Here is a 25,382-nt window from a genome sequence, read left to right on the forward strand (position 1 = left end):
ATATCAAACGCTAAACCGTCAAGCAATCACGACCACAACAGAAATCTCTTCCTCTACTGAACCAACCACAACAAGAGAAGTTCCATCTACACATCAAGATATTAACACAACTCCAGACGTTCCCAGTACTACATTTTCAAGATCAACAGAAGTTGCCTCTACTACCACTACAGAAGTTACAGATGAGCCATCGTCATCGCCGAGCTCTACATCCGCTGCAACTTCTTCCACATCAACAACCAGCACCGAAGAAACGAAAATACAAACCACTAAATCCCCGGTTTTGTTTGAACCTAGACCGTTCTCGAAATCAACCATATCAACGACGCACAAACCCGTAAGAACAAATATCCGCTCAACAGCAAGTCCTACTAAGGTGAGTGACACAACAGTAAGATCTCGTTTCCGCAGACCATTCGTCAATAAAAATATAGATAACGCCGATGGTGTCAGCGATAATAGTGTGGAATCGGAAAGTAGCACTGAGAATGTAAGTACAACAAGACGCATCCTAAGGAATAAAAGTAGATTCTCAAGACCAGATGTAGCGATTAACGAAGACTCTACAGCTGCTGCCAAACCGGCATTCCGACAAAGAATACGTCCAGTATCTTCAAGCTCAACTCAGAAAACCATAAGTGATAATGAACAAGACGAAATTCAAAGAAAATATCGTCCGTTGAGTTTAGACGACCTTTCATCACTTACTGCAGCGGATATAACAATTCAAAAAGGAAACAGAGACGGTGGATTTAGAAGAACCAGGTTACGAACAACCACAACTGATACCCCTGAGGAAGTGTCGACTACAAAAAGAAAATCATTCGAAAGGAGCAGAATATCATCAACTGGCAGAACTACCACTTCCTCCAGCACCACTGAAAAAACATTCATCGATGAAGAACAAAACGAAATAAGGTTTGAAAACCGTTCCAGGAATTCAGAAAAAACTACTGAATTGCCTAAAGTTATAACTACAAGAAGGAGAACGTTCTATAGGCCTAGAATATCAACAGTTGAACCAACTAGCAGTGAAATAAACAATGATTTGAATGATCAGATCAAGTCTGGCACAGATGAGATACAACTGGGTAAGCAAAGCCGAAATGAATCCTCTGGTTCGGAAGTCGTAAGGAGGCCTGTTAAAAGAATGAGAAAAGTACTGAAGCGTTTAAGAACTTCCACATCATCTCCAAGTACTCCTGCTGTTACCCACAGAGGCAAATCTTTGTCGTATGCTGACTTAGACCATGATATTGTTACCACTTCGGAAGGATCATCATCGACACCTGGTTTAATCCTTGTCGACGCTGACTCAAATGAAGCCAGTATTTCCGATGAAACTATCGAAGAAGATGAAAATATAAAACTATCAGCTACAAATATCCGCGAAAATAGTAATATAAATAATGGCAATGCAATTTATGACATAGGTTTCCGGAAATTCAAAAAAGCAGAGATTGTATTCGACAAAACGCGTTACGGAAGCAAATATGATGTGGAGGCTACGACCTCGACTACAACATCTACAGCAGACTATGGTTCAGCTAAGAGTAGAAAATTCATTCGTCGGTTTAGACCTACAGTACCTACTTCTCAGCAGGAATCACCAACAACAAAATCATATGATGAGAGTAGCACAGAAACCAAACCAGGACGTGGTAGAAAAGTAATTCGTCGTTTGAGACCAAATACTAAATCATTTTCAGATACAAATCTAGATACATCATCCGAAGCTAGCCTAGAAAAAATAACAAAGAGTTATCGAGCTCCACAATTTATCGAAAAGAGACGTCAGTACTACAATAGGGACAGTATCAAAATCACTAAAAATTCCAATTTCAATCGTAAATTAACTACAGAAGATTCAGTTTCTACACAGAGTGTATATAACCGATTTGGAAATGTTAAAGATACAGGTACAACATCCTCTTTGGAAGAGACTGAAACTAATTTTGAAACGACTACTCACCGAGGAACTTTGAGGTATGTCGACATAGTGAGATCCACAACTTCTACAGAGAGCAGCGCAGATCAGACAGATGAGAATGAAAAAGACAGGAACAGAGCATTTTATTTCACAACACCTCATGCTTCGACCTTGGCAGATGATTCGAGTGAGTTTTCATCTACTACGAATTCCGAAGTAACGACTTTTTCTTCTCATTATGAATCGAGAGAAACTGAAGAGAGTACTCAGAATGTTTCAGAACTAAGTGAAAGTAAAACAGAAAAAATGATTACTCAGTTTGAGGAAACTCCTCAAAAATCTCTTTATGAAACTACCGAGACTATTTCCTCCGATACTGCATCCCCTGAATTTACCACAACTCCTGTAGAAGTGAGCACTTTTATGGATTCGAAGATTGTTGAAGATACTGCAGTATCTTCTGATGCAACAGATGACATAGAACTACTTTCTACCATTAGTCCAGAGAATGAAACAACGAATTTGACCACTGAAGATGTATCTACTCTCTCCAGTACGTTTGAAACTACAACACCAACAACAACAACCGAGTATACAAGAAAGAGTACCTTACGTAGCTCAAGACTAAGACCAACCTACCAAATAAGAAGATCAACAACTTCAACAACCACAAAGACGCCGAAAGAAAGCAAAGTATCCGACAAATCATCAAAGTTCTTCACGCGTAGGAAGCCTTCTTTCAGACAGAAAAGTACAACCGAACCCAACCCATCCCAAGAGAAACCTTCAGAGAAACCAAGAAGAAGATATCCATTTTCGAAATATGGTAGAGTTTCAACAACAGCTTCATATACTGATGTGGATCAGTTGGAGACGAAAACCACAACGGCTGAAAATTCCTCAATAGAATCCATTTCGGAAGAGAATGTCAGTTCAGAAAAATCACAGCCTAATAAGCAAAGACAGCCTAATTTCTTCACTAAATCCACAACAGAAGTATATCAAACCAGTACAGAATCCAACAAATCCTTGAAATCTGACACGGCTGAGAAGCAGAAATTAAGGAATAAGTCGCTGTTTTCCAAAAAACGAAAGATGAACATACCTATATATTCCTCCTTAGAAGTAAAAGAGGAACCAACCACTGAACATTACACGACTCTATATCACGTTTTTGCCGAACCAGAAGTTCACGAAAATGACACAAATATAATGATGAACAACGAAACAAACGTGAATGAAGAAGGCAGGATCGAACCACTAGTGGAAATTAATAGAATCATAGAGGTGCACATAAAAAATGAAAATGATAACAGTAGTGGCGTGAACAATGAAGCCAAGAGTATCTTCGATAAAATTGGAGCTATCAATAGGGTGACATCTATAAAGGTAGTGGATGGCAATGGTACCAAAATAGCAGACTTACCGCTCGACCAAACCAGCCAAAGATTAGCTGTGGTTCATGATATAATCGCACAGGAAAAGAAAAACGAAGCCATATCGGAGCACCGAAAAGAGAGAAAGTTTGATTTTGACGTAAAAGGCCTTCCAAATAACGAACTTAAGAACGGCGTCCAACGCCCTGAGATAATTGACGGTATTTCCCATATTAAAGTTATAACTCCAAAGCCCATTCTATCAGCGGAAGTATCCACTATAGCCTTAGAAGCCCTATTCTCAACCACAGAAAAATCTAAGGTTTCTGAAGACAAAAATTCAACATCTCTGGCAGAAAATGAGTTGTTAGACACAGAATACTCGAGGTTTGTGAATATAAGAGTAATAAAACCTGTTGATGGTCGAAGTTTAAGTGACGATGTGCCAGCGGATACCCCTAAGGTGGTCAAACTCCTTTCAAGTGATGAGGAGGTCACCATGGAAGCGAAAGTAGTTGAAGTTACTCCAAAAAATCTGGACCAAACCATACGAATTGCGCCCATTCAAGTAGCCATGGCACGAACTATCGCTGACACCCCTATCATAGGAATTAAAAGATTGAACGAAAAAATAAGCAATACACCTTTTAGGTCTTCATTAGATTCGGGTGAACATTGACAAAAATTCACATATATCTAAATTATGAGCAATATATGAGAGTATTTTAGGTTAACTTAGTCTTAATTTGTGTAGGTACTTATGTATATATGATGTCCTTTATTTAAATATGTTTTGTATGTGGTTCAGAGTGAATTTTTGTTGTAAATAGTAGCACTTTGTAACATAACGCACTGTTTCTGCTGTTTGATTGTGTGCCATAACCTATTATGTTTGTCTTAATGTAGGTGGCCAGTGAGTCTCTTCTGTACTGTTTGTGTTTATAAATATAAACATTATGTTGAATATTGGAGCCTTCTTTCACCTCTCATTTCATTCATATGTATTCAAGAACTAACAATTGAGAGACATCATTCGTATACAGGTTATATAACAATCCAATCATTCTTTGAATTGAAGAAAACTGTCAGTTTACATTACAACTAGATTATATTAAATAACCTTTAGTTCAAATCAGATTACTGAGTTTCGTTTTAGAACTTGTGAGTGTCAACGAATGAATTTCAGAAGTGTTTTTATGTAGTTTCATCAAACGAAAAATCGCCTAACTGGCTAACTCATTTTACGATTAACATGATCTTGAAAAGCTGGATGATTTTCGAGTCACGCAGAACGGATATTCAGGAGGAACAAAAAAATTATCGGTAGGTATAAATTATAAATTTATTTGAAATATGGCTTTTTAAACACGAAGTAGAAAACATCAATGCATTCATAGTTTCCAGTGTTAACACTGTTGGAATTAATAAAATTATTATTAATTAGTTTTCGAATAATTATGTGTTTTATGACCTGTATACGAAATGTTGTGACTCCTTTATGAACTTTTTTTATAAGCTCCAATATATTAACTGAACTATCTCTTCAGAACAACCCTTTTTGCATGATGTTTTCTCCTTCGCTATAGGCTTTGGTCTTTTATAGGACGAATTATTTCCCTTGATGAAGTATAGATATTACCATATGATAATATAGTAAACTAAGAGTATATGATTTCGAGAATTTGTAAAACGGCTCAAGAAACAAAATAATGGGAATACAACCAATTTTTTTTTTTTTTTCAGCAAAGACACTACTAGTTTCTTATTTTTATATACAGAGTGTGAATTGATATAGTTGCAAAAAAATGTAAGGGGTGATTCCTTGTCACAAAATAGTATGGGTCTTTCATATAATTTTTTTAGCAGTCCTTGATTACATGTCCCTAAAGATGGCACTTAAAAAGCAATTTTTAATTTTATTCTCAGAAACCAAAAACCTAACAGAAATGTAAATGATCAAACATTCTATGCGGGCTAGAAAGCTATCAAAAAATATTTGGAGTTATCCTATAATTTGAGGGGGCTAGAAGAAGCCATCCCTAAAATATTGTTCAAAAAATGCTTTGCAAATTTGCACCATAGGATGATTAAGGGATTTTAAGGATTAGTAACAACTAAAAACAGCACAAATCCAAAATGTAGTCGGATGACCTCATTAACACATAAAGGGTGAGAATAATTTCCATTTTTGGACACGCCATATACCAGAAGCGGTGCATGTTTGACCGCAAGATTTTCACGAAGTTTAAGTGAATTATTTCAGACAAGTACTTAACTGATTATTTGAACTAAAATATTTGGTACCGAACAAAATGTATAAGAGTTAAATACTTGCTTATATATTTCGTATGAATATTTTAGTTCACTTTGTCCCACCTGAAGATGCTATTGTGATAGCGTAACACGTGTCGTGTTTCGAAGAATCATTTTTGTGAAAATCATATAGGTACCTAACCTGTTAATGGATTTTCATCAATCCAATATTAGATATTAGGACAAGGAATCATCATATGCATTTTCCGTGCACATTTATTAAACATTCTGTATAATGAGGTTGAATTGAATTAAAAATTCTGTATAATAAGGAATGATCACGCCTAAAGGCAATTAGAGAATTAAAGAAGGAAAGAATTTATCCTTAATATTCTGTATAATATCAGTTATAATTCATGAAATTCATTTACACAACAGATAGTGACCTCCAAAAAACACAAACAAGTTCTTGGATCAACCAATGCGATATACCTTCACAGTTTTTGGGTGGAAACAATAAACGAAAAATTATGAGCAGTTCCTTTTCTGAGGAGTATTTTAACAGTTGGCAATTCACTTCGTGTAAAATGAATCTTTGGATGGGTTCAAGGTATTGGTCTCTCTTCCACTGCGATATCTCCAAGGCACAATCCTTTTGGTTCTTTCTTGGTCTCCTTCGATTTAGTCTGAATACTCTGTTTTTATGTATTAACAGGTCGACGAAAGCAACACTGCAAAAATATCTTCCGAGTCCTACCAAAGCGTTCGTTACACAATCTTTAGGACTACGACCATGGTATCCTCCATATCCTTCCAAAGTTCTGATAACACTGGTGCCATCCCTATAAGCTGCTTTTATTCCATTTTAACACCGATCTTTGTTCTATTAGTGATACGATGAATTCACAACAATATAGATTCTCTGGATCGCAACTTTCAATTAATTGAATTCGATTCGAATATTTTTTATACTCTGTGCAGGAAAAACAACTTGTTCCAAAAATATATTTCCTGGCTCATTTGTCTTTTGATAATGAACTTTTGAAATTACGAGCATATTTTTTTCCTCAAAACAAATGCTGAATTTTTGGAAATTTTACAGTGAACCTATAAGCGTTTTCTGGAAATAAGATTCACATATGACCTAATCTCCTAATAAGTCTTGAATGATAAAATAAATTCAAAAAATGAATAAATGCTTTGAATACTAGGGCTTCGTTAAATAGATGTAGAAGATTCATCGGGGATAAAGGTGACAGGGAATAATGAATAATAAAATACCACAGAGTATTTTAACTGTGTGGGAAATCAAGAAAAAACTATTTCTTGAAATAGAAGAAATTCATAACTATGAGTTATAGACGTGGGGCATTTCAAAAATCAACAAAGATTTCAATTTCTTGTTTATATATTTCAAAGCTCGAGAGTCAAACAAATCAAACAGTATTATTATGTTTCATCGAGTAGTTGAACATCCTGAAACATTGAGCACTCAAGCCTTATTTTTGCTTAATTTAAATCGTAACTCCGAAACATCCGATTTCCTAGACTATAAAAAAGCAAACTTCATTGCGATACAATGGAAATTTTTTTAATTATACCTTTTTTTCAATTTCAATATGGCGTCATAAAATATTTCAATTTTTAATACGTTTGTAGGGTATTCATTATGATTGGACATACTTTATATGTATATTAATTATGTTATTTCTATGGAAAAACTTTTATTATGTAAGATATGCAGCAATTCTCATTATGAAATAACTGATGGAAAATTTTGGATGAATACACATGAAATATATTAGGATTCAAAATTATTTCACAAGAATGAATTTTTTATAGATTATAGTTATGAGTATGCAGAGTGAAGTAAATATATTATCGAAACAAAATTACACATACATAATTATTTTTTATTTGAAATAGATATGAAAGAACATATAATAATAATACGAATAGGAATACCATTCATATGGGTTGAGCTTGCTTCATCATAATTCTGTTTTGAGACAGCTAAACTAGCAAGATTACTTGCGAAATACTTTGATTCAGAAAACTCCGAACCCTGAACTACAAGGGTTTAAATCGGACAAATCCAGTTCAGCGAAAAACTTGCATATGGAAAGTCTACGAATATTAAACCATCAGCACCCGAAATACATTTTTTCATTTTCTCTTCTATTCAACTAACAATGTGAGAATTAGAGATAGTTTTCACGGATATGTTAATCTGAAAAACGAGAAAGATGGAGAATTTTGAATTAATCAGTAGGACTTGAAATTGGAACAAATTTATTTTGTGGTCCGTATTCAAGAAACATTCTTGTGTTGAAGAGTTATGCGAAATCGAAAGTTAGTGAGAAAAAAATTTCAAAACAATCATATGAATCCCAATATTCCAAACGAAAATATTCCTGCAATAAATCGACCAGATAGTAGTTCTGTAACAACACTTTTAATGAGGACATTGCCTGATACTCAACAACTCAACCCACAACTTTCAAGTATCCATTCTCGAAAAACCAATCTCATTACTCGTGAATAACAATCAAAGTTTGGAACTATTATTTCATTGACAACTTTCACCGATGAAATAAAACATGTTTTATAACTTGCTGACAGAAATAATGTTCTGATCAGTGATTACAGTGGTCGTTAAGTGTGAAAACATCGATTAAAAAAAGATATTAACATGAAAATGTCATTAAAAACGCATTACAATCTCGTTTTAATAGTTGAAGAAGCCTTTACTTTATCACAATGTATATGATATCTGATAGACTCCATTAACCAGATGGATATTTCACCTTCAATTTCTATTTTCATATTAAAATGAAAACGAATACAGGTTTAAAATTTCAAATGACATCTTTCAACATGTGTATTCATATGTGTAGCCCTAAGAAATTACCTTCCCCTATTCGTCATTGTGAATGGACAACAACTATTTTTTCGATTGGATGATAGGTCAACAAGTAAAAATTTACATATTTCATTTGTAATTTATATTCGATGTTCGATAAATATAATAAACACTTTCACGGTATTTGTCCTTCCGTAGGGATATCGTTCTTCAAACAAAAATATGTATTGTATATATTTGTCCCTCTGGAGGGATAGTTTATATAAAGAAAACAACACGGAACTCTGGCTTCATATAAAAAGCAAAATAATTCTCTACACATTTTTCTAAGGTGCACTGAAAGGATTAAATCCTGAAATTTCTACTTGTTATACACTTGAAAATAAATCAACAGAAGAAAAAAAGATTTTGGTGTTGTCCTTATGCAACAAGGAATAACATATTCCTTGAATGTTTCTAATACGTTCTTTTATTTTTCGTAATCCAAGAATAGGGAAACTATTCTTAGTGCATCAGAATAAGGTACACCCAGCAATAGACGGAATATATTTTGATGCGGTGAAATAAGTCAACGATCTTTTTATTGCTTGCAGGTCAGGGAATTCTTTATATGCTAAACATTCTGGTTTTCAGATTCTGTTTGGGAATGAATTATTGTCAACAAGAGTATGAAGATAGGTCACGTTTGTATACAGTTTTATTGTAGACTGTGTATAACCAAGTGAATATATTTAAAACGTAAATGATGATATTTATGCAACATATTGCAGTCAATTATGGTGACGCAAAGTGTATCTGATAGAATATAGTAAGAAATTAAAAAGTATCAAACTGTTGCGAAACTGATTGACCGAAATGAATTGAACGATTAAGATCGGTCCATTTAAATGTAAAAGATTGTTTGGAAATATATTAATGACGATAGGTTGTGGTTATCGTGTTATATAAAAATATTCTTGATGATTTGCACCCTTGAAAAAATCCCATAATATAAGAGATTCAATGGTTATTACAGAAACATTACAACGTTTCAATGCAACTGGTATGGTGAAAATTTGTCAAAAACTGGAAAACAAAAGGTGTTAGAAAATACATTGCAATTGTTTTGAAGGCATTACCTCAAAACAGTTGTAGGGAGCTATAAAGTGATTGATTTATCGTTTAACACATTTTTTCCACTGAAGTTGGTTTGCATGAATTCGAAATAATAAATTTAAAGAGTTGATAGTATTTTCAATGAAACTTGAAGGGAAATAATAACATATTAAGATATTCACCAGGTTCCATACTTCATCCCAACCCTTTATATAATATATTACGTATAAGAGGCTTATGGAAGCAGGTTTCCTTTCGTTTTCCATAGAGATAATATGAATTTTTATCTTTATAGGCTAGAGAAGAGTCACTATTCTTTCCTTCAGACTCTCCTAAACTCACTTATGCAGACGTGTGTCTGCATAATCTGTCTTCAAGATATAAAACTCCTTTCCTGAACCAATATCTAACCGATCAATATCGTTCGAATCTTATATCCTTGCCTCAGAAATATGTATATAACCACAATTGAAACAATAATATATTTCCACTATTAAAGGTGGTTCTCACTTTAATGTCATGCAATATAAGTTTGAGGTAGAGAAAAACTAGGAATAAATAGCTATTGTATACTTAGTTATATAGAAAAAAACTTGCAGTTATTCATACAGTCTTAAAAAGCGATATTTTAGGAAAACAGATATGGAAAAATGTCGACATGGGGAAATTCTGTTATATGTTTTGATACCCCGAAGAATATTCTCCATATATTCTTCAGAACAAACTAATTCCTTCAGGTACTTTCTGACATAAACAAGTGTGAGTACCGTCTCAGCAGAAGAGCTGACCCAATAAACTTTGAGGCAATATGGTGCTATCAAATAGAGGCTATCGATATTTGATATAATCATTCTAAAATTTCTACAGTTTGAATTTTTCTGAATTGGATGGGTTAAAATACTAATTCGCATCACATCTATTATTTCTTTTCCTATAATACCAACTTACCATATACTTACACATTTCTTCCATCGATAAGTAACTTCTGATAGTATCTGTGTTGGACAGCTAATGAGTAATTATATTTTTTTTTATAGGGACAAATATTTGTAGGTATTCATATGAATACCTATGCATTTTTGTGTAGTTATGATCTAATTCAACGTTTTTCAATTTGAATCTCCTATAGAAAAATGACAAAAATATATGTTTCTGCTGAGTTTTCGTTTCGCATAGGTAGGAAATCAAATAATTTATGCAAATTTTATTCACATTCCAAGAATAACTCCTAGAAAATATAATACGAACTGGAGTACTTAAGTGTATCAATCAATTATTTTCAAGGTCTACTTCTTCTTAACAGAATTGAGTCATCAATATCAATATTCATCATTTTCACTTTCGAGATTCATAAACACCAAATTATTATATTTCGGCAAACATTTTCTCCTGTCTATAAACTCCGGATATATCTCGAATAAAATTGATTTCTCTCTCTCAATGATTCCTACAACTCTAAACATTTCATTCTGCTTGATTTAATGTTCAATGTATTGCTCATGTTGAATGAATTATTCGAGTGAGAAGACATTATTTTGATTTTCAAGTGGGCCAAATTGAATAATATTTACATGACAAAAAAATATTCGTGAGACAATATTACAACTACAAGGCCAAATTGTCGTATAAGAAAAAAATTATAGGACTATTTTGTTAGTTGGGAGAGCTCTGTAAACAAGTTTTTTTACTCTACAGGAATTTTGTACTCTTTTCTCAGACTTTGATCGTAGGTTATTCGGATAAATTTTGAATCAAAACAGCTAGTATATCATGGATTTTGCTGTGCAGTATATTTTGGTTTTGCTAGATTATTATTTCAGTATCACATTTTTGTCAAAATTTATCTTTTATTATAATTTCAGTTTAATATTTATTAATCCATTCAAAATTATATTCAGGGAATAATGTTTATATATATTGATATAAAATTTGCTAACGTTAATATATTATGAAAACCGTCCAAATAAAAACTTTGGAAAGAATTTTTTATTTTGTTTTCACAGGAATTATTAATAACTTACAATGGATTATTAAGGGAACTGATATGATTAATTCACTTCACTCACAATGAAAGAAAAAAGAATATCTCAAAATGATCTTCTAAGATTCAAGCAATTGGTTCTAATAAACGAAAAAAGTACTAAAATATTTTTCCTACGTTTTGGAATTCGAATAAAACACAAAAACGCTCAACTTTTATTACCTTCACAATTTACATTCAGATAAAACACTAAAAAGCACCAAATTTCATCGTGAAAAAATTTTCAGAACACCAGACCAGCAGCTCGATTCCGCATCAGAACAAGACCGAAAACTACCCAGAGACCGACTTCGGCTCGGGCAACCTTCTCTAATTACTCCAGCACAACTAGCAGACCGAGGTCGACCAAATCTAACCGCAGAAAATATCCACACTATACGAAGATAGAAAGTCAAGGTAAGTTTATGAGTAAGGTACCCTACCTTCGTGCAGGCTCGTATTCGAATTCTGCTTATCTAACCGAAACTGAAAGTGTCCAATATAATATTCAACGGAATTAGGAATGTAACACCCGGAAAGTAATAATTTCTTCAACTCGATTTTTTACTGACAGAAGATTTTTTCCAATTCAAAAAATTCAATAAAAGTTTGCATTTAAAAAACCAAAGTTCGCCTAATGATTCGAAATGAAAAAATATTTGCTGCTCGTCCGTGGATTCTACGTAAAAAAGTGCCTGTAGAGGGTTCAAGTTTCAGGTTTGTTACTTCAAAGACAAAAAAGTTATGAGAACATTTCAAAATCATAAAAAATCTCATTTTTTGCTAACAACTGAAAAAAGAAGAATCGTAGGAGGCTACGTTATTCACCATCTTCTGTTACTCTGAAAAATAACTAGGAAATGTGTCTTCCGTTTTTTTTTAGATGCTATAGTTCTCGAGATCTCCTCAGTAGACAATGAAATTTGCCCACCCTGTACATCAGAACATAGATCTTTTACAATATGTACTTATACTTACCTCTTGGAGGGATAGAGCACAGCCGTCTATAGAGAAAGTCCTTTAGAAGGCTGTCGATAGACCCCTTATTGATATGATTTTGTGAGATACAAATATAGGTTTATATAATACATCAATGTGAATAATTTGGTCCAAGGCTTTGATTAGTATCTTATGAGCGCCTTACCAGCACATTCTCTCCAGAAACTCCTAGTATTGATTAAAAAAAGGATAAAGGACAAGACTCGTCCTTGCTCAATTTTCACCAAAGTAATATATCATAACATTGGTAATGACTGGGTAGAAGGCTCTTCGAATTCTACGCCTTATAGTTGAGGAGCCAAGAAAATTCTAAATTCGAGAAATACTCGCTCGTGATTAATATAAGGGGAAATAGATACCTTGGACCCTGTAGAGTACCTCTACAGAAAATTAGACCTGTATAGGAGGAATTGTCTGGGACAGCCTGTCAGAATAGTAAAATGAAAACGATCATTTTACATACTCAGGCGTGTCAGATTAAGATAATTTGTGGTTAATTACATGTTGAAAAGTATATATTATCTTAATCTGACAATTTAAGGCGCCGACTTGAAAAAAAACGTAACGTGTACATTCTCGAGTGCGATGGCTTTTTTTTTCTTATTTCAAAACTGATGATTCAAGAATAACGGAAAAAAATATATAATCTGACGTTTCAGCAAGCTGAAACAATAAAAATTTGCCATGAAGGTCAGAAAAATCAATTTTTTTTTTAATTATCTCCACTCCTGGGCTTGTTTTCGCTTTCATTATGAAACTAGAAATATCAACTAGAAAAAGGTTGAGAGTATGTAAAATTGCTTCAGACAAAAGCTGCATAGAATTGTATTATCTACAATTTTTATAATGAATACAGGAACGATATGAGCTACAGGAAGGGAAATATTTCAAAAAAATGCCTTTGTTATCATCTTCAAACTGTCAGATTGAGAAAATCACCCCTGATTAGTGTCAGATTAATGTGTCTGCAACACTGAGATTAACCATCTGTATGAAACTTTGAATTTTGTGAAGCTTGAATAGCACCAACATACTCAAAACCGTGGCATGTATCCCACTGAGGCAACTATTCAGAATTGTTTTTGATTGAGAATTCTCCATCAATGAGTCCAGTCCAATCATTGAAGTCTTCAAATTGGAAAATTTTAGGTAGTCAACTCATGAGTTGAGTGTGTTGAATGTGATTTGAGATGCCTCAAAATATTTCAAATGGATTGGGTGGAAAAATTGGGGCTAAATATCATATTTTCTTCGACAAGAATTATTATATATTATATAGTATATAATATTAGTTTCGGTGCTTTCATCATTCTTACCTACAGAACTTATCTAAAATTTATATACTATCGATTTCAGGCGTCATTTATGAATTCTTATTTGTTTATCAATATTAAATATTGAAGATAAACAATAGCAATAATACACTGTGGACAAACTATTTTTGGGAAGATTCATTTTGGCGAATATCTATATTGAGTCAGGATCTGTCTACCTACATTAAATCCTCCGCACAAAAAACAACGTATCAGTGGCTATGTCATCATAATCGTTCGAGTCCATCTTAGGAAAGTGAAGTTCTTGCTCATCTCGAGATTTAAGTATGCCTAGAAGGTATAATAACAGCAAACTCTTGAATTCTGTATTATATCAAAGGTTACGCATCCTAATGAAACAAGGAAGAGTAGATAGAAGTGAAAATAAATGAGAAGGATGTAAGACATCGGCATCGCAGTTTTTTTTAACACGGTTGGGGTTGAATATATATTGATTATGATCAGAAATTTCTACTATTTTCTTAGGTGTTGGTGATGATCATTCAATATTTTTACTGTGCGATCATATTTTTTATGCAATAACAAAATTGTCTTGACAATAGTTGTCGAATTGAAAATATGATGGATAATTGGATATGATTGATTTATGTGAATGATGCAGAAGGAAAATTATGAGCAACTTATACAGAAACTGCTTCCAAATGATATATTATTATACTTTAGATTCCCTTCAAATCAACTATAGATTCGCAAGTATTAATTTCAAGAATACTTCAATATTCCTGCAGTGAAAGTTAACATGTAAAAGGCATATTGATACACCGCGCACAAAAATTAACGCACATTAAGGAAATCTCAAATTTATTCTACAACAGGTGTTTTCAATGATAATTATTTTTATCAGAATTATGCATGCATATGTTATCCACTTTCAACGGTTTTCTTCAATACAGATGTTTTTTCCCAGCAGGAAGAAAAAAAGATGATATTATCAGATTTTGAATGTATTGGCTCCATTCTAAAATCAGTTGTTCTCGATCAATTCTAGTGATCAATAGTTTTTCTTTCGTTTGATTTTCTACACTCGATCGCTATGCAACGCGAAACACGCAATTTGACACAAGAGGAATGTGCCCAAGCGGTAGTTTTGCGAGAAGAAGGGTGGACATACACAAGAATTGCAGAAAGGTTTGGAGTTTCCCATACAAGTGTGTCCAGAATGTTGCAGCGATTCAGGGAGACAGGTATGAATGTCCGAAGACCAGGACAGGGTAGACCACGGGTAACAACTGCTATTCAAGAACGTTACTTGAGAGTTTCTTCGTTGAGACAACGGTTTGCAACCGCTCGCCTCCTTCAAATTCAGCTTGAGCCAACCCATGAGGTGCAAATTAGCACTCAGACAATAAGAAATCGCCTCAGAGAATATGATTTAAGGCCTCGTGTCGCGGCAAGAGGCCCAGCTCTTACCACAGCCCATCGAAGGTCGAGTTTGTATTTTGCGAGAGAGCATATCCATTGATAAGAGGCCGATTGGGAAAGAGTTCTCTTCACAGATGAGTCTAGATTCTGCCTCTAGCATTGGGATCGACGTTCCCTTGTATACAGACGTCCACATGAAATATATGCTCAGTGCAATTTCCTGAATACTACTGGTTTCGAGGGAGGATCGATTATGGTACGGGGTGGAATATCTTTGACTGCTCGCACAGACCTAGTGGTCGTTGATAATGGAGCTATGAATGCTGATAAGTATATAAGGAACGTTCTTGAAGAGCATGTAGTGCCATTTGCCCCATACATTGGTGAAAATTTCATTTTTATGGACGATAATGCCAGACCCCATCGTGCGCGCATAGTTCAGGAGTACCTTGAAGAAGTTGAAGTCTCTCGAATGGAATGGCCAGCAAGAAGTCCAGATCACAATCCGATTGAGCAGGTTTGGGACAACCTCAATAGAAGGCTGACAAGTTCAGAAAATCATCCAGCTACTCCTAATGACTTAGGAATCCAACTCGGAGAAATCTGGGAAGGATTAGATCAGAACATTTTAAGATCACTCATTTTGAGTATGAACCGTCGTTGCCGAGCTGTAATTAACGCAAGGGGTGGAAATACCAAGTATTAAATCACTTATCAGCATTTCAGTATTTTGAAAATTGTTCATTTCTCTTTTTTCACATAAGATTCGGTGAAATCCTGAATTTTTCTTCCATTTAATGTGTCTTGTTTCGTTCAAAACCTTTCCGAGAGAACATAAAAAATAAGTTATAAAGTCAATGTAGAGTTAACCTTCATTAAAACTGAGATTTTCAGAATGTGCGTTAATTTTTTTGCGCAGTGTATTAAGAAAATCGTTCAACAAATTGCAATCCCGGTTCCTGATTTAAGTATTCATTCATGGTTGGATAATGAAGATCCCTTGACCTTAAAATAATAAATATAAATAAAAACACAGATATTAGGGCAAAATCATCAACAAAGAAAGACACAATGTCCAGAATGGAACAAATATCCCGAATTTTTCGAGATGAAGTAAAACCAATTGATTTCTGAAGTTTATCATGTTCTTCCAGAAACAACACCATCGCCTACAACTCATTCCCCTCATGTATCAAGAACGCTCAGCCCAAGAATAACCACAATGATGGACCAAGCATTGCAATCGACGAATCAACAGTTTTTGGAGGATGAGACAACTGAACTGGGCCATATTGTATTCTCTCTTCTGCAGAAGGCACCTTTACCTTCCAGTGTGAGACCACAAAAAATCATCTCGCCCAATACTACTCCTCCAACAATATTTTCTACAGGTGAGTTTTCACCTTACCCAAAATTAATTAATGATTCCAATCAGAGTGTTCTGAAATAATCCTGATGGAATGATGCAACTTTTGTTGATGACAGCAATAATTGTTCACTTTTATTTGCAGTCACGAGTCCAAGAACCAGATACATCTCTTCCACAATACCCATTATACCAACTTCAACCAACAGATTCTCGTTACGAAGACCTCAAGCCCCTTATAATCAGGCCCTCAAAGTTTCAGAGGGTTTTACACAGTACGATGAGATTGCGAGCTATCTTGGCAAACTACCGAAATACGCCAAGGTTATACTTCACTCAAACGGTGTGATCGAGTGTTTGGACCAAGGCAATTTTCCACATCCAGCGTCTTGTAGGAAATTCATATCTTGCGCTAAGATGGAGAATGAGAGGGTGTTAGGTTGGGAATACACCTGTCCCAAAAACTTGAGTTTCGATCCCATAGGTGGAATCTGCAATTGGTCTGCAGAACTGGGCTGCGATGAGAAATAGACACATTTTTCATATGTGGAGTCATATTTGAGACCAAAATATGTTGTGCTATTTGACATAACTACAGAACGACCAAAGACTTCAAATATACAGTATACAAAACAATAACAACAATAACTGTTCTTAAAAAATGTAACAATTTATTGCATAATCTAAAAAAAAATATTTCCGTGAATTTTCGTCATTCCAGTTCAGAATGAATTATTAAATTACTTTCAGTTGAAATAGAATCATTTTCCAGAATTGTATCAATGAGATTTATAGATATGTTCTCGAAAATTGAACATCTTTATGAAGTCGTTCTCTAGTTGACTTACTGTTTCAGTATTCGTTCTTGGTAAGACCTAAAATCGAGTTACTGAGGGTAAAAATTATTACTTTTCATTCACGATATTTACACCGATTGACACACAATTATTCATCATTACTAAGCCACTGGTCAGTGCCATCAGAACACCTCTAGTTCAAAGAATGTTTTCGAAGTATTGAATTTCCTGATGGTTGTTCAATAGCGCTCATTCGTTAAGGTACATGCGATAATAGTAATTGTTAAAGCAAATATTATTGATTTAATAAAGATATTTTCTGAAAAATCTCTGAAAAAGTCTACTTGAATCTACATTGCATTCTTATTGAGTTTTTTCTAATGGATTATTTGAAATATTCGTGATATAATATAGTAAGTATTTTGACCATTGAAAGAAATCTCAAGTTTTTATTGAGGCTAGACACAAGACACAACAACTTTCTAACTACCTTCTTTCCGAATATTCCTCTCCTTTTCATCATTCAAAACATAATGATGTTCCAAGTTCCTAATGAAGGCAATAAAAAACCAAACTAAAATGACCCCATCACTACTCTTCATGTGGTTGGTTATTATTTGACGAATTATTTTGATCACGAACCTTTGGAATCGGATATGAGGAAAAAATAAAACCTCCTCTGACATTTTCATTTTTCACATTTGGTTTTTGAGACATTTTTCACAATTCATATGCAGTCGCTGTTGGGGAGACGACGATGCTATATCGGGATTTACTCGAGCGTCGTGGAGACCTAGTGGATTTTGAAGATTAGATGGTAGAAAGAAAAAAAGGTTCTATGATGTATGCACTTTCAGCGGTGGGGAAAGCGTCTGCAGGGTCTCAAAGATGTATTGTCAGGTGTAGATACTCGAGCGTGTCAGATTAAGATACTGTATATGCTCTACGTGTCTCTGATAATGAATTCATGCTTATCTGACAGTTTGCGCGGTGGGACTGGCCGTACGGAAGAGTTGAAAATGGTAAAAAGAAAATTTTTTCAGCGTGTCAGATTTTTGGAGGGTATGTTAATTGGATCAAAAGGAAGCTACTTTTCAAGGTACTGACAATTTGGACGTGACGCAAGGTCACAGCGGTCCTTTGAAAATGTAAAAAAAAATCGTTACATACTCGAGCGTGTCAGATTTTGATCTGACCCTTAGAGGATGCTAAAAATCCCTTTTTTTCGAATATTTCCCTCCCTGTACCTCTAATCGTTTTTGTATGCATTATGAAAGTTGTAGATAATAAAATTCTACACAACTTTTGTCTGAAGCAATTTTACATACTCTCAACCGTTCTCGAGGGTGTATAAAGGCGAGAAGCTTAGCCACACATGCGAAAGGGCAAGGTCAATGTAGAATCCCAGTCTAATCTACAGTTGTCAAAATGACAAGGTATTTCTATGATGACAATTTCGAAATTAGTCACGAAAATTTTAGTGTTGTCTGTGACTGAACCTTAGAATGTACTATTTTCCAACGAGTGAATTTTCGCTTCAGCATGTATCGCTTAACACCTCGCATTAACCGCCATATGTCTCAAAAACGTTTGAACGTAGAAAAAATTGCTTAAGACAAAATTTGTAGAAAATGTTATGCTCTACAACTTTTATATTGAATGCGAAAAAGATTTGAAGACCGGGGAAGGAGATAATTCAAAAAAAACTGATTTTTGTGACCTTTATGGCCAATTTTTATTGTTTCGGCTTGCTAAAACTATCAGATTATATTTTTTTCGTTATTCTTGAATCATTAGCTTCAAAATAAGGAAAAACGCCACCGCGCTCGAGAATGTACACGTGACTTTTTTTTGCAACTTTGACGCCCTTCCAAACATTTTCGACACTCTTAAATTGTCAGATTAAGAGAATATACACTTTTCAACATGTAATTAACCACATATATATTGATCTGACACGCTCGAGTATGTACAATGATCGTTTTTTTTTTCTTTTCTGACAGGCTGTCCTAGACAATTCCCCCTATATACAGATCTAATTTTTGGTAGAGGTACTCTACGGGGTCCAAATGTCCCCTTATATTAATCTGACACTCTCGAGTAAATCCTGAATTTTCCTCTTCGGCTCCCAACTACTAATTTTTTTTCCAATTGCTCATCTCAAAAGTGTTGAATTTGAAATATTAGGATGATTCCGAATGAAATTTATAACTTTTGTGCCCAATTCATGTGATAGACTGAGTATTTCAAAGGTTTTTCTGTCACAATTTCAACTCTGATATATATAATAATTCTTGATGGTAGAGAAAAGATTGATCAAGTTTATATACACTTGCAAATTGAATTGTTTAATCCCCACAAAGTATAAATGCCATTGGAAATTCAATCGAAATCTTCTGGAAACTGCAAGCCAACTGCTTTCCTCATTGTATCCATGAACCTGGCTAGCTGTATCGTTTCGTCCAAAGTGATTTTGTTACTCTCCAGCTCACCTATAAGAAAGGTAATATTTCAGCCTAAAAATGAGAAAAGTACTAAAGGGGGGTTTTGTGCATTTGGTCAAATTCGTGAACTGATATGAGTGGTCACCCATCCAGGTGCTCAACTCGGTGGACTCTGCTTGGCTACCAGAAACAGTTTTTATACAATGATAATGATCTCACCTGAGTATGCATATTGTTTAAAAAGAACGACCATATTAAATACTTGATGATGAACTTAAATCTAGTGAAAACCTCTAATGAGACATTGTGTGCGTCACAAATGATCATGATGGCATCCTCTGAGATTTGATAACTGCATTTTGAAGTGACTATAACTACAAATATTCAATCAGGTACCTTCTTCCAAACATCGCTTGACTTCCATCGCTTCGTAAGACAATCCCGCGCTGTTCATATGATTGAACTTCACTCTGCTTTGAGGCAGATCGAACTTATAGGTTTGATCCTCGGCTTTAATTTCCGTCGGGCACCAGAAGTTTGGAATCCTAAGAGTTCCCTTAGTGCCAACTATAATTGCTTCATTCGGCATCTTCACTTCAGCTGAACAAGTTATCGAAGCCAATTTACCACCAGGATAGGAGATCAAAGCTCCAGTAGTGCCGTCAACTCCGTCTTGTGTGAGGGAACCATTAACAACCATCTTGGTAGGCTGTAATCCTCGAAAAACGAACTGTTGAAACTGAAGACAGTAAACGCCGATGTCCAAAATGGCTCCTCCACCCAGGTCCTTATTCCTACAAGAGAGAGTTACTAGGAAGTTCTAGCCTAGCAGAGTGATTTTCAATTTTTTACACTCGAAAATTCCAAAAATGGATCGAAATAAATGATAACTACACAATAATTAGATATAGCTATTCACTGAAACTACAAGCTGAATGACATTTGATGGCGAAGTGTCGATCAAATGTATCTAGAATAAAGAATAAGATTTTCTCCTGAAAATTTGTGGATCGTAATAAATGACCGGTTGTACCTGACTTTAAGCCGGGAGGTTTCAAAGTCAAAGGAGAAATTCTTCATTTTTGAATTCTTCATTAAATTTCAACCTAACTAACATAACCTTGTAATTTCAAGGTAGATATCCTATATTGCATTTCTTCATTAAATTTCAACTGCCCCATATCCAAACCTCAAGGTCTTTGAGATATCTACCTAACCTAACCTAACATAACCTTGTAATTTCAAATGAGAAATCCTATATTGCATTTCTGATCCTTCATTATATTTTAACTGTCTCATATCCAAACCTTAAGGTATTTGAGATATCAATTGATATCTACCTAACATAACCTAGCCTAACCTAACATAAACTTAAAATTTCAATTGAGAAAACCTCAAGGTCCTTAGGATATTAATCAATTTGTTTCTGCAAAATTTCATTTATTCATCTTGGACCATAAATCAATAATCAAGTCTTCTTCTTTAAAGCAAAGTATTATTCCCATTAACTCTGGGACACTCTGTATATTCAGTAACACGTGTTGTTTTAGAGTATTCTAGCCTCAAGAAAACGTAGTTTTCTCGAATCGAACTAAAAGGCTTTTAGAAATGAACATTTTTTGCACTCACTTGACTCTCTCTTTATTCTGAAGATCGAAACCGAAATTGACGTTGAGGTACAATACCTCTCCAATGTTTCCATCTGCGATAAGCTCTTCCAACTTCCGATAGGCGGGAAAGCATCTTGACCAAACAGCTTCCATGAGAAAAACTTGTTTGCACCTTGCAAGATTCACCAAATCCGTTGTTAGCTTCTCGTTTAAGGTAAGTGGTTTTTCGCACAAGACGGGTTTTCCATTTTCCAGCATCATTTTCACAGTGCAGTAATGTTGTGGGTTGAGGTTGCCAATGTAAACAACATCTGAAATATAAGAATTGAAGGCTAGAAAAAATTTCGTGAATGAAAATTCTTTCCATTTGCTTTTAATGCAAATGCAGTTTGGAAGCACAACCTCACAGCCTTCTATCAGCCGTCTATATAGAAGGCTGTGATATAGTTGAGCTTGAATATGCTTATTTGAACTAGCTATGATAGTGGTATTCATCCAATGCACTATGAAAATGTGATTCCACATTTCCCAATAATAGTTAGACCTTAGAGTTCCACCTAAGACATAAGAAGATCTTACTTCCTAGACAACCCTGCAGAAACCAACTATTTGACCAAAGAATAAATGATTCCTGTTAGTACGAGGAATAAAAATGGAAAATATATGCTCACCAAAACAACCTAATAAACTAAACAACCTACCAATATCCTTATCCTTTGCAATTGAACCATATTCATCATATGCTTTCGGAATATTGTGCTCTTTCGCAAAATTTTCAGCTCTTGCTATAATGCCACTTCCAACTGCAACCACTGTATGTTCTTCCGGAAAAATTTGTACTGCTGTGACGAAATCGTGAGTGATTCTTCCTGCTCCTACAACACCCCAACGTAAAGGAGGCATCTGTAAATGAAACACCCTTAATTATGAATTGGTTTTCTTGCCCCAAAATAAAATAATAAGAAAGAATTGAAAGCATTCGCTATTATTATACAGAGGATCCTTATGAATGACTGTAAATGGGCAGTGATATTGACAGTCATTCTAATTAACGTATTCTTAATTTTCTTCCGTTTCCATCATTTTCTTCATTTTTAATTACCCTGTGTATTATACATTTTTTGTGGTCTACGCCTCATTCAAATACTTTTTATGTTTACCGACCTTGGAAAATCTCTTAAATTGTGTACCTACTTCATCTCGAAATTATATGAAGAACGTAGGACCATAAAGTCACATCTGCCAAATAAGAAAATTTTGCATGTTTTTGGATGACCAATCCTTTGGTGTTAGCATGACTGCTAAAATTTTAGACTGTAAACTTGGGGTTGGCTACAATCCTTATACATTCCGACCAATAAAAGTTCATCAATTTAGAATCTACTGTAGATTAATCTCAGAGACGTAGACTCTACTGGTTAAATTTCACTAAAGAATAATCCAACTGTACCCAATCTTATGATCTGCTGGACAACTAGATGAAATTTAGATGCGATAAATCGCAGAATAAGTTATATCAGCACTCTTCCCTACTTCCTACGCCTATGCTCTCTAATAAATCTATTCTATTTTTAATCTCTGCTAACCATTGATTCAGTCTTAAGTGCATTTTTATATTTTCTCAGTAGATGAACTACCAAAAAAAATCTAAATTGAAATTGTTTCGATGTGTATAATGAGATGACTAGGTATATTACTTATATGGGTAATTATTTGTGTGAAGTTATGTCTCCTAATGTTTCACTCCTGATTCATGACTCATACGAACTTTGTGAATGTTACTTAAGTATAAGAGGAATAAGAAGTATAAGTTCAAGTAATTCATTAAGGAAACGTGTAACCATCTTTTCATTACTTCAATAAGTAATGCAGATATCTTCCTCATCATTAATAACAAAATTTTGTTATGATAAACAACTCGAATAATGAATCTGTAATGTAAAGTGAACACTTACCTTGAACACTAGTATACAAATTTAATTTGAGGTTATGCATCAACAGTTGCGCTAGCAACTAATCTCTAGCTTTTGAATTAGCGTATTTATCAATCTCTCGACTATCGGTGAGTATATTTGGAATTGTTTGATTATTAAACAATTACCTGCCTTTATCGGAACGGAGACAGGGGCGTACAAAAAATGTCAGGAAATTTTTTGCGAAAAATAATTCTTCAAGAAGGGTACGCTTCTGTGTTCCTAAATTAAACTTTACTGCATGCCGTACGGCAAAGTAAAATATCTCACACATCAAATTGGTGTGCATAAAAATATTTACATTCATTTTAGTAAATTGACATTATTTGGAACATTTGCCATTCTGACCGTCAGTTTTGAGACTACAGGGTGGGCAAAATTCGTTGTCTACTGAGGGGATCTCGAGAACTATGGCAGCTAGAAGAAAACGGATGACACATTCTCGAGCTCTTTTTTCATGACTAAGCCAAATCTGAAAACAGAATCGGCCTATCATTTTTAGATTTCGAGTTATAAAGAAAAATTGAGATTTTGACGATCCCGAAAAGTTCTCATAACTCTTTTGTCTTTGAAGTTACAGATCTGAAACTTGAACCTTCTCAAACATTTTCATACGTAGAATATACTGACGATAGATTCTTTTCCAATTCAAAAATAACAATTTCATAAAAGTTTGCATTCAAAAAAATGAAAGTTCACCTTAAGATTAGAAAGGAAAAAAATTTGGAGCTCATCAGTGGATTCTACGTAAAAAAAGGTCTGTAGAAGGTTCAAGTTTTAGATTTGTAACTTCGAAGACAAAAAAGTTATAAGAACTTTAGGGAAATTGTCAAACTCAAAAACGAAGTATCGTAGAGGAGGCTGCGGTTTTCACCATTCTTTGTTTATCCGAAAAAGAGCTCGGTAATGTGTCAGACAACGAATTTTGCCCATCCTGTACAGTCGTTGATTCCAATTTTGTTATTCTCAAGTCAATGAATATAAAACAATTTCGTCTGTTTCATAAGAAACACTGCTGTTTGACAGAAAAAAATATATTGTTCATCAACTATCTAGAAAAAGGCACAAATATCAATGGCAATAACCTCGGTATCGGGTCCTGATGGATTTTGAATGAATAGCGGACTGAATATGATAACGAAAATATAAGTGATAATTATTTCCAAATCAAACAATTAATACACAAACTAAAACGAAATTTCTCATAGGCAGCAGCATCACGAAATATCAATGTCACTGGGAATTTTGTCCGAAAATCATGACTGAATTTAATTTCAGAATCAGGGATGATGATCGCAGCAACATATGAAAAAGGTATGAAACAAGAAACGATAGATAGTACTTGCAATACGGTTCATTTAATCATTAGCATAATTCAAGACAGCGTAGGAAATTCTTGGTACCGATCATAGCACCTTTTCTGTTGTTCATCAAGGTCTCAAGTCATTCTATGAAATATCAACACTCCTTGGTATGCGAATTTCAGGATCTAGAACATAGCATAGCATAGATGTAGTTCGTAGAACATGAAAGGATTGCTATATCGGGTCATATTCTCGGAATTCCTTATAAAAATCAGATTACGAATGCTTACCCTGACCATCAGTGTTCTATCAACAGACATGCCCAAAGTATTGATAGTTTCAACTTTTTGGGTGCGAGTTAAAATGATCAATAGCATCTTTTTACTCATTTCGTCCCAATTGTACCACCTGAATCTACACAAGTTCAGTCTGAATTCTTCGAACTGAAAAGTGAATGATTCGAAAATATGACAAGAATGACAGTATAACTCACAGCGTCGTTAGAATCTTGCCCACTCTGACAGAAATCCATGGCAAGTACGTAGCTGAGGAACAGAATCGATCCAATTTGTAGGAAATCTAGAGGATGGCGATTCTGAAAATAAAAGAAAATTTGGATTTGAGCAACACCACACATAGAATTGCAGTTTTTTATA

The 25,382-nt window shown here is 34.5% G+C and overlaps 3 protein-coding genes across 4 annotated transcripts in view; 2 read left to right on the forward strand and 1 right to left on the reverse strand.

Annotated features, from left to right (window-relative positions):
- Positions 1 to 4,270, forward strand: part of LOC123311892 (mucin-5AC-like) — a 55,722-nt gene extending 51,452 nt beyond the window's left edge. The window contains exon 19 of the mRNA XM_044896011.1: positions 1 to 4,270. Coding sequence (XP_044751946.1) covers positions 1 to 3,985 — 3,985 coding nt within the window. The 3' untranslated portion in view covers positions 3,986 to 4,270.
- A 122-nt stretch (positions 4,271 to 4,392) lies between these two features.
- LOC123311882 lies at positions 4,393 to 17,257 on the forward strand. Its single transcript, XM_044896000.1, has 4 exons — positions 4,393 to 4,629; positions 11,786 to 11,954; positions 16,387 to 16,623; positions 16,744 to 17,257. Exons 3-4 carry the CDS (start codon positions 16,455 to 16,457, stop codon positions 17,127 to 17,129), a joined length of 555 nt encoding a protein of 184 aa, XP_044751935.1. The 5' UTR covers positions 4,393 to 4,629; positions 11,786 to 11,954; positions 16,387 to 16,454; the 3' UTR covers positions 17,130 to 17,257.
- Positions 17,258 to 19,727: 2,470 nt separating this feature from the next.
- On the reverse strand, positions 19,728 to 25,307 carry LOC123311907 (trans-1,2-dihydrobenzene-1,2-diol dehydrogenase-like). Of its 2 annotated transcripts, XM_044896031.1 has the most exons (6): positions 25,220 to 25,307; positions 25,017 to 25,169; positions 22,151 to 22,352; positions 21,469 to 21,760; positions 20,236 to 20,633; positions 19,728 to 19,887 (listed from the first exon to the last, which is right to left on the reverse strand). In XM_044896031.1, the coding sequence occupies exons 1-6, from the start codon at positions 25,256 to 25,258 to the stop codon at positions 19,778 to 19,780; spliced, it is 1,194 nt and encodes a 397-aa protein (XP_044751966.1). In that variant the 5' UTR covers positions 25,259 to 25,307; the 3' UTR covers positions 19,728 to 19,777. The 2 variants fall into 2 exon arrangements, with proteins under 2 accessions (XP_044751966.1, XP_044751974.1); XM_044896039.1 differs by lacking the exons at positions 25,017 to 25,169; positions 25,220 to 25,307 and adding an exon at positions 23,405 to 23,550.
- Positions 25,308 to 25,382: the final 75 nt, after the last annotated feature.

The sequence above is a fragment of the Coccinella septempunctata genome, chromosome 1, assembly GCF_907165205.1.
Source record: "Coccinella septempunctata chromosome 1, icCocSept1.1, whole genome shotgun sequence".
Classification (NCBI taxonomy): Eukaryota; Metazoa; Arthropoda; class Insecta; order Coleoptera; family Coccinellidae; genus Coccinella; species Coccinella septempunctata.

What these genes read in the sequence shown, in the direction of transcription:
- LOC123311882 (XM_044896000.1), top strand. Translation starts at nt 16,455, where the DNA reads ATGATGGACCAAGCATTGCAATCGACGAATCAACAGTTTTTGGAGGAT. An exon ending in TCCAACAATATTTTCTACAG is followed by an intron (nt 16,624 to 16,743) that starts GTGAGTTTTCAC and finishes TTTTATTTGCAG; the next exon opens with TCACGAGTCCAAGAACCAGA.
- LOC123311907 (XM_044896031.1), bottom strand. Translation starts at nt 25,258, where the DNA reads ATGGATTTCTGTCAGAGTGGGCAAGATTCTAACGACGCT. An exon ending in GGCAAGATTCTAACGACGCT is followed by an intron (nt 25,170 to 25,219) that starts GTGAGTTATACT and finishes TTCACTTTTCAG; the next exon opens with TTCGAAGAATTCAGACTGAA. An exon ending in ATAGAACACTGATGGTCAGG is followed by an intron (nt 22,353 to 25,016) that starts GTAAGCATTCGT and finishes TTTCATTTACAG; the next exon opens with ATGCCTCCTTTACGTTGGGG.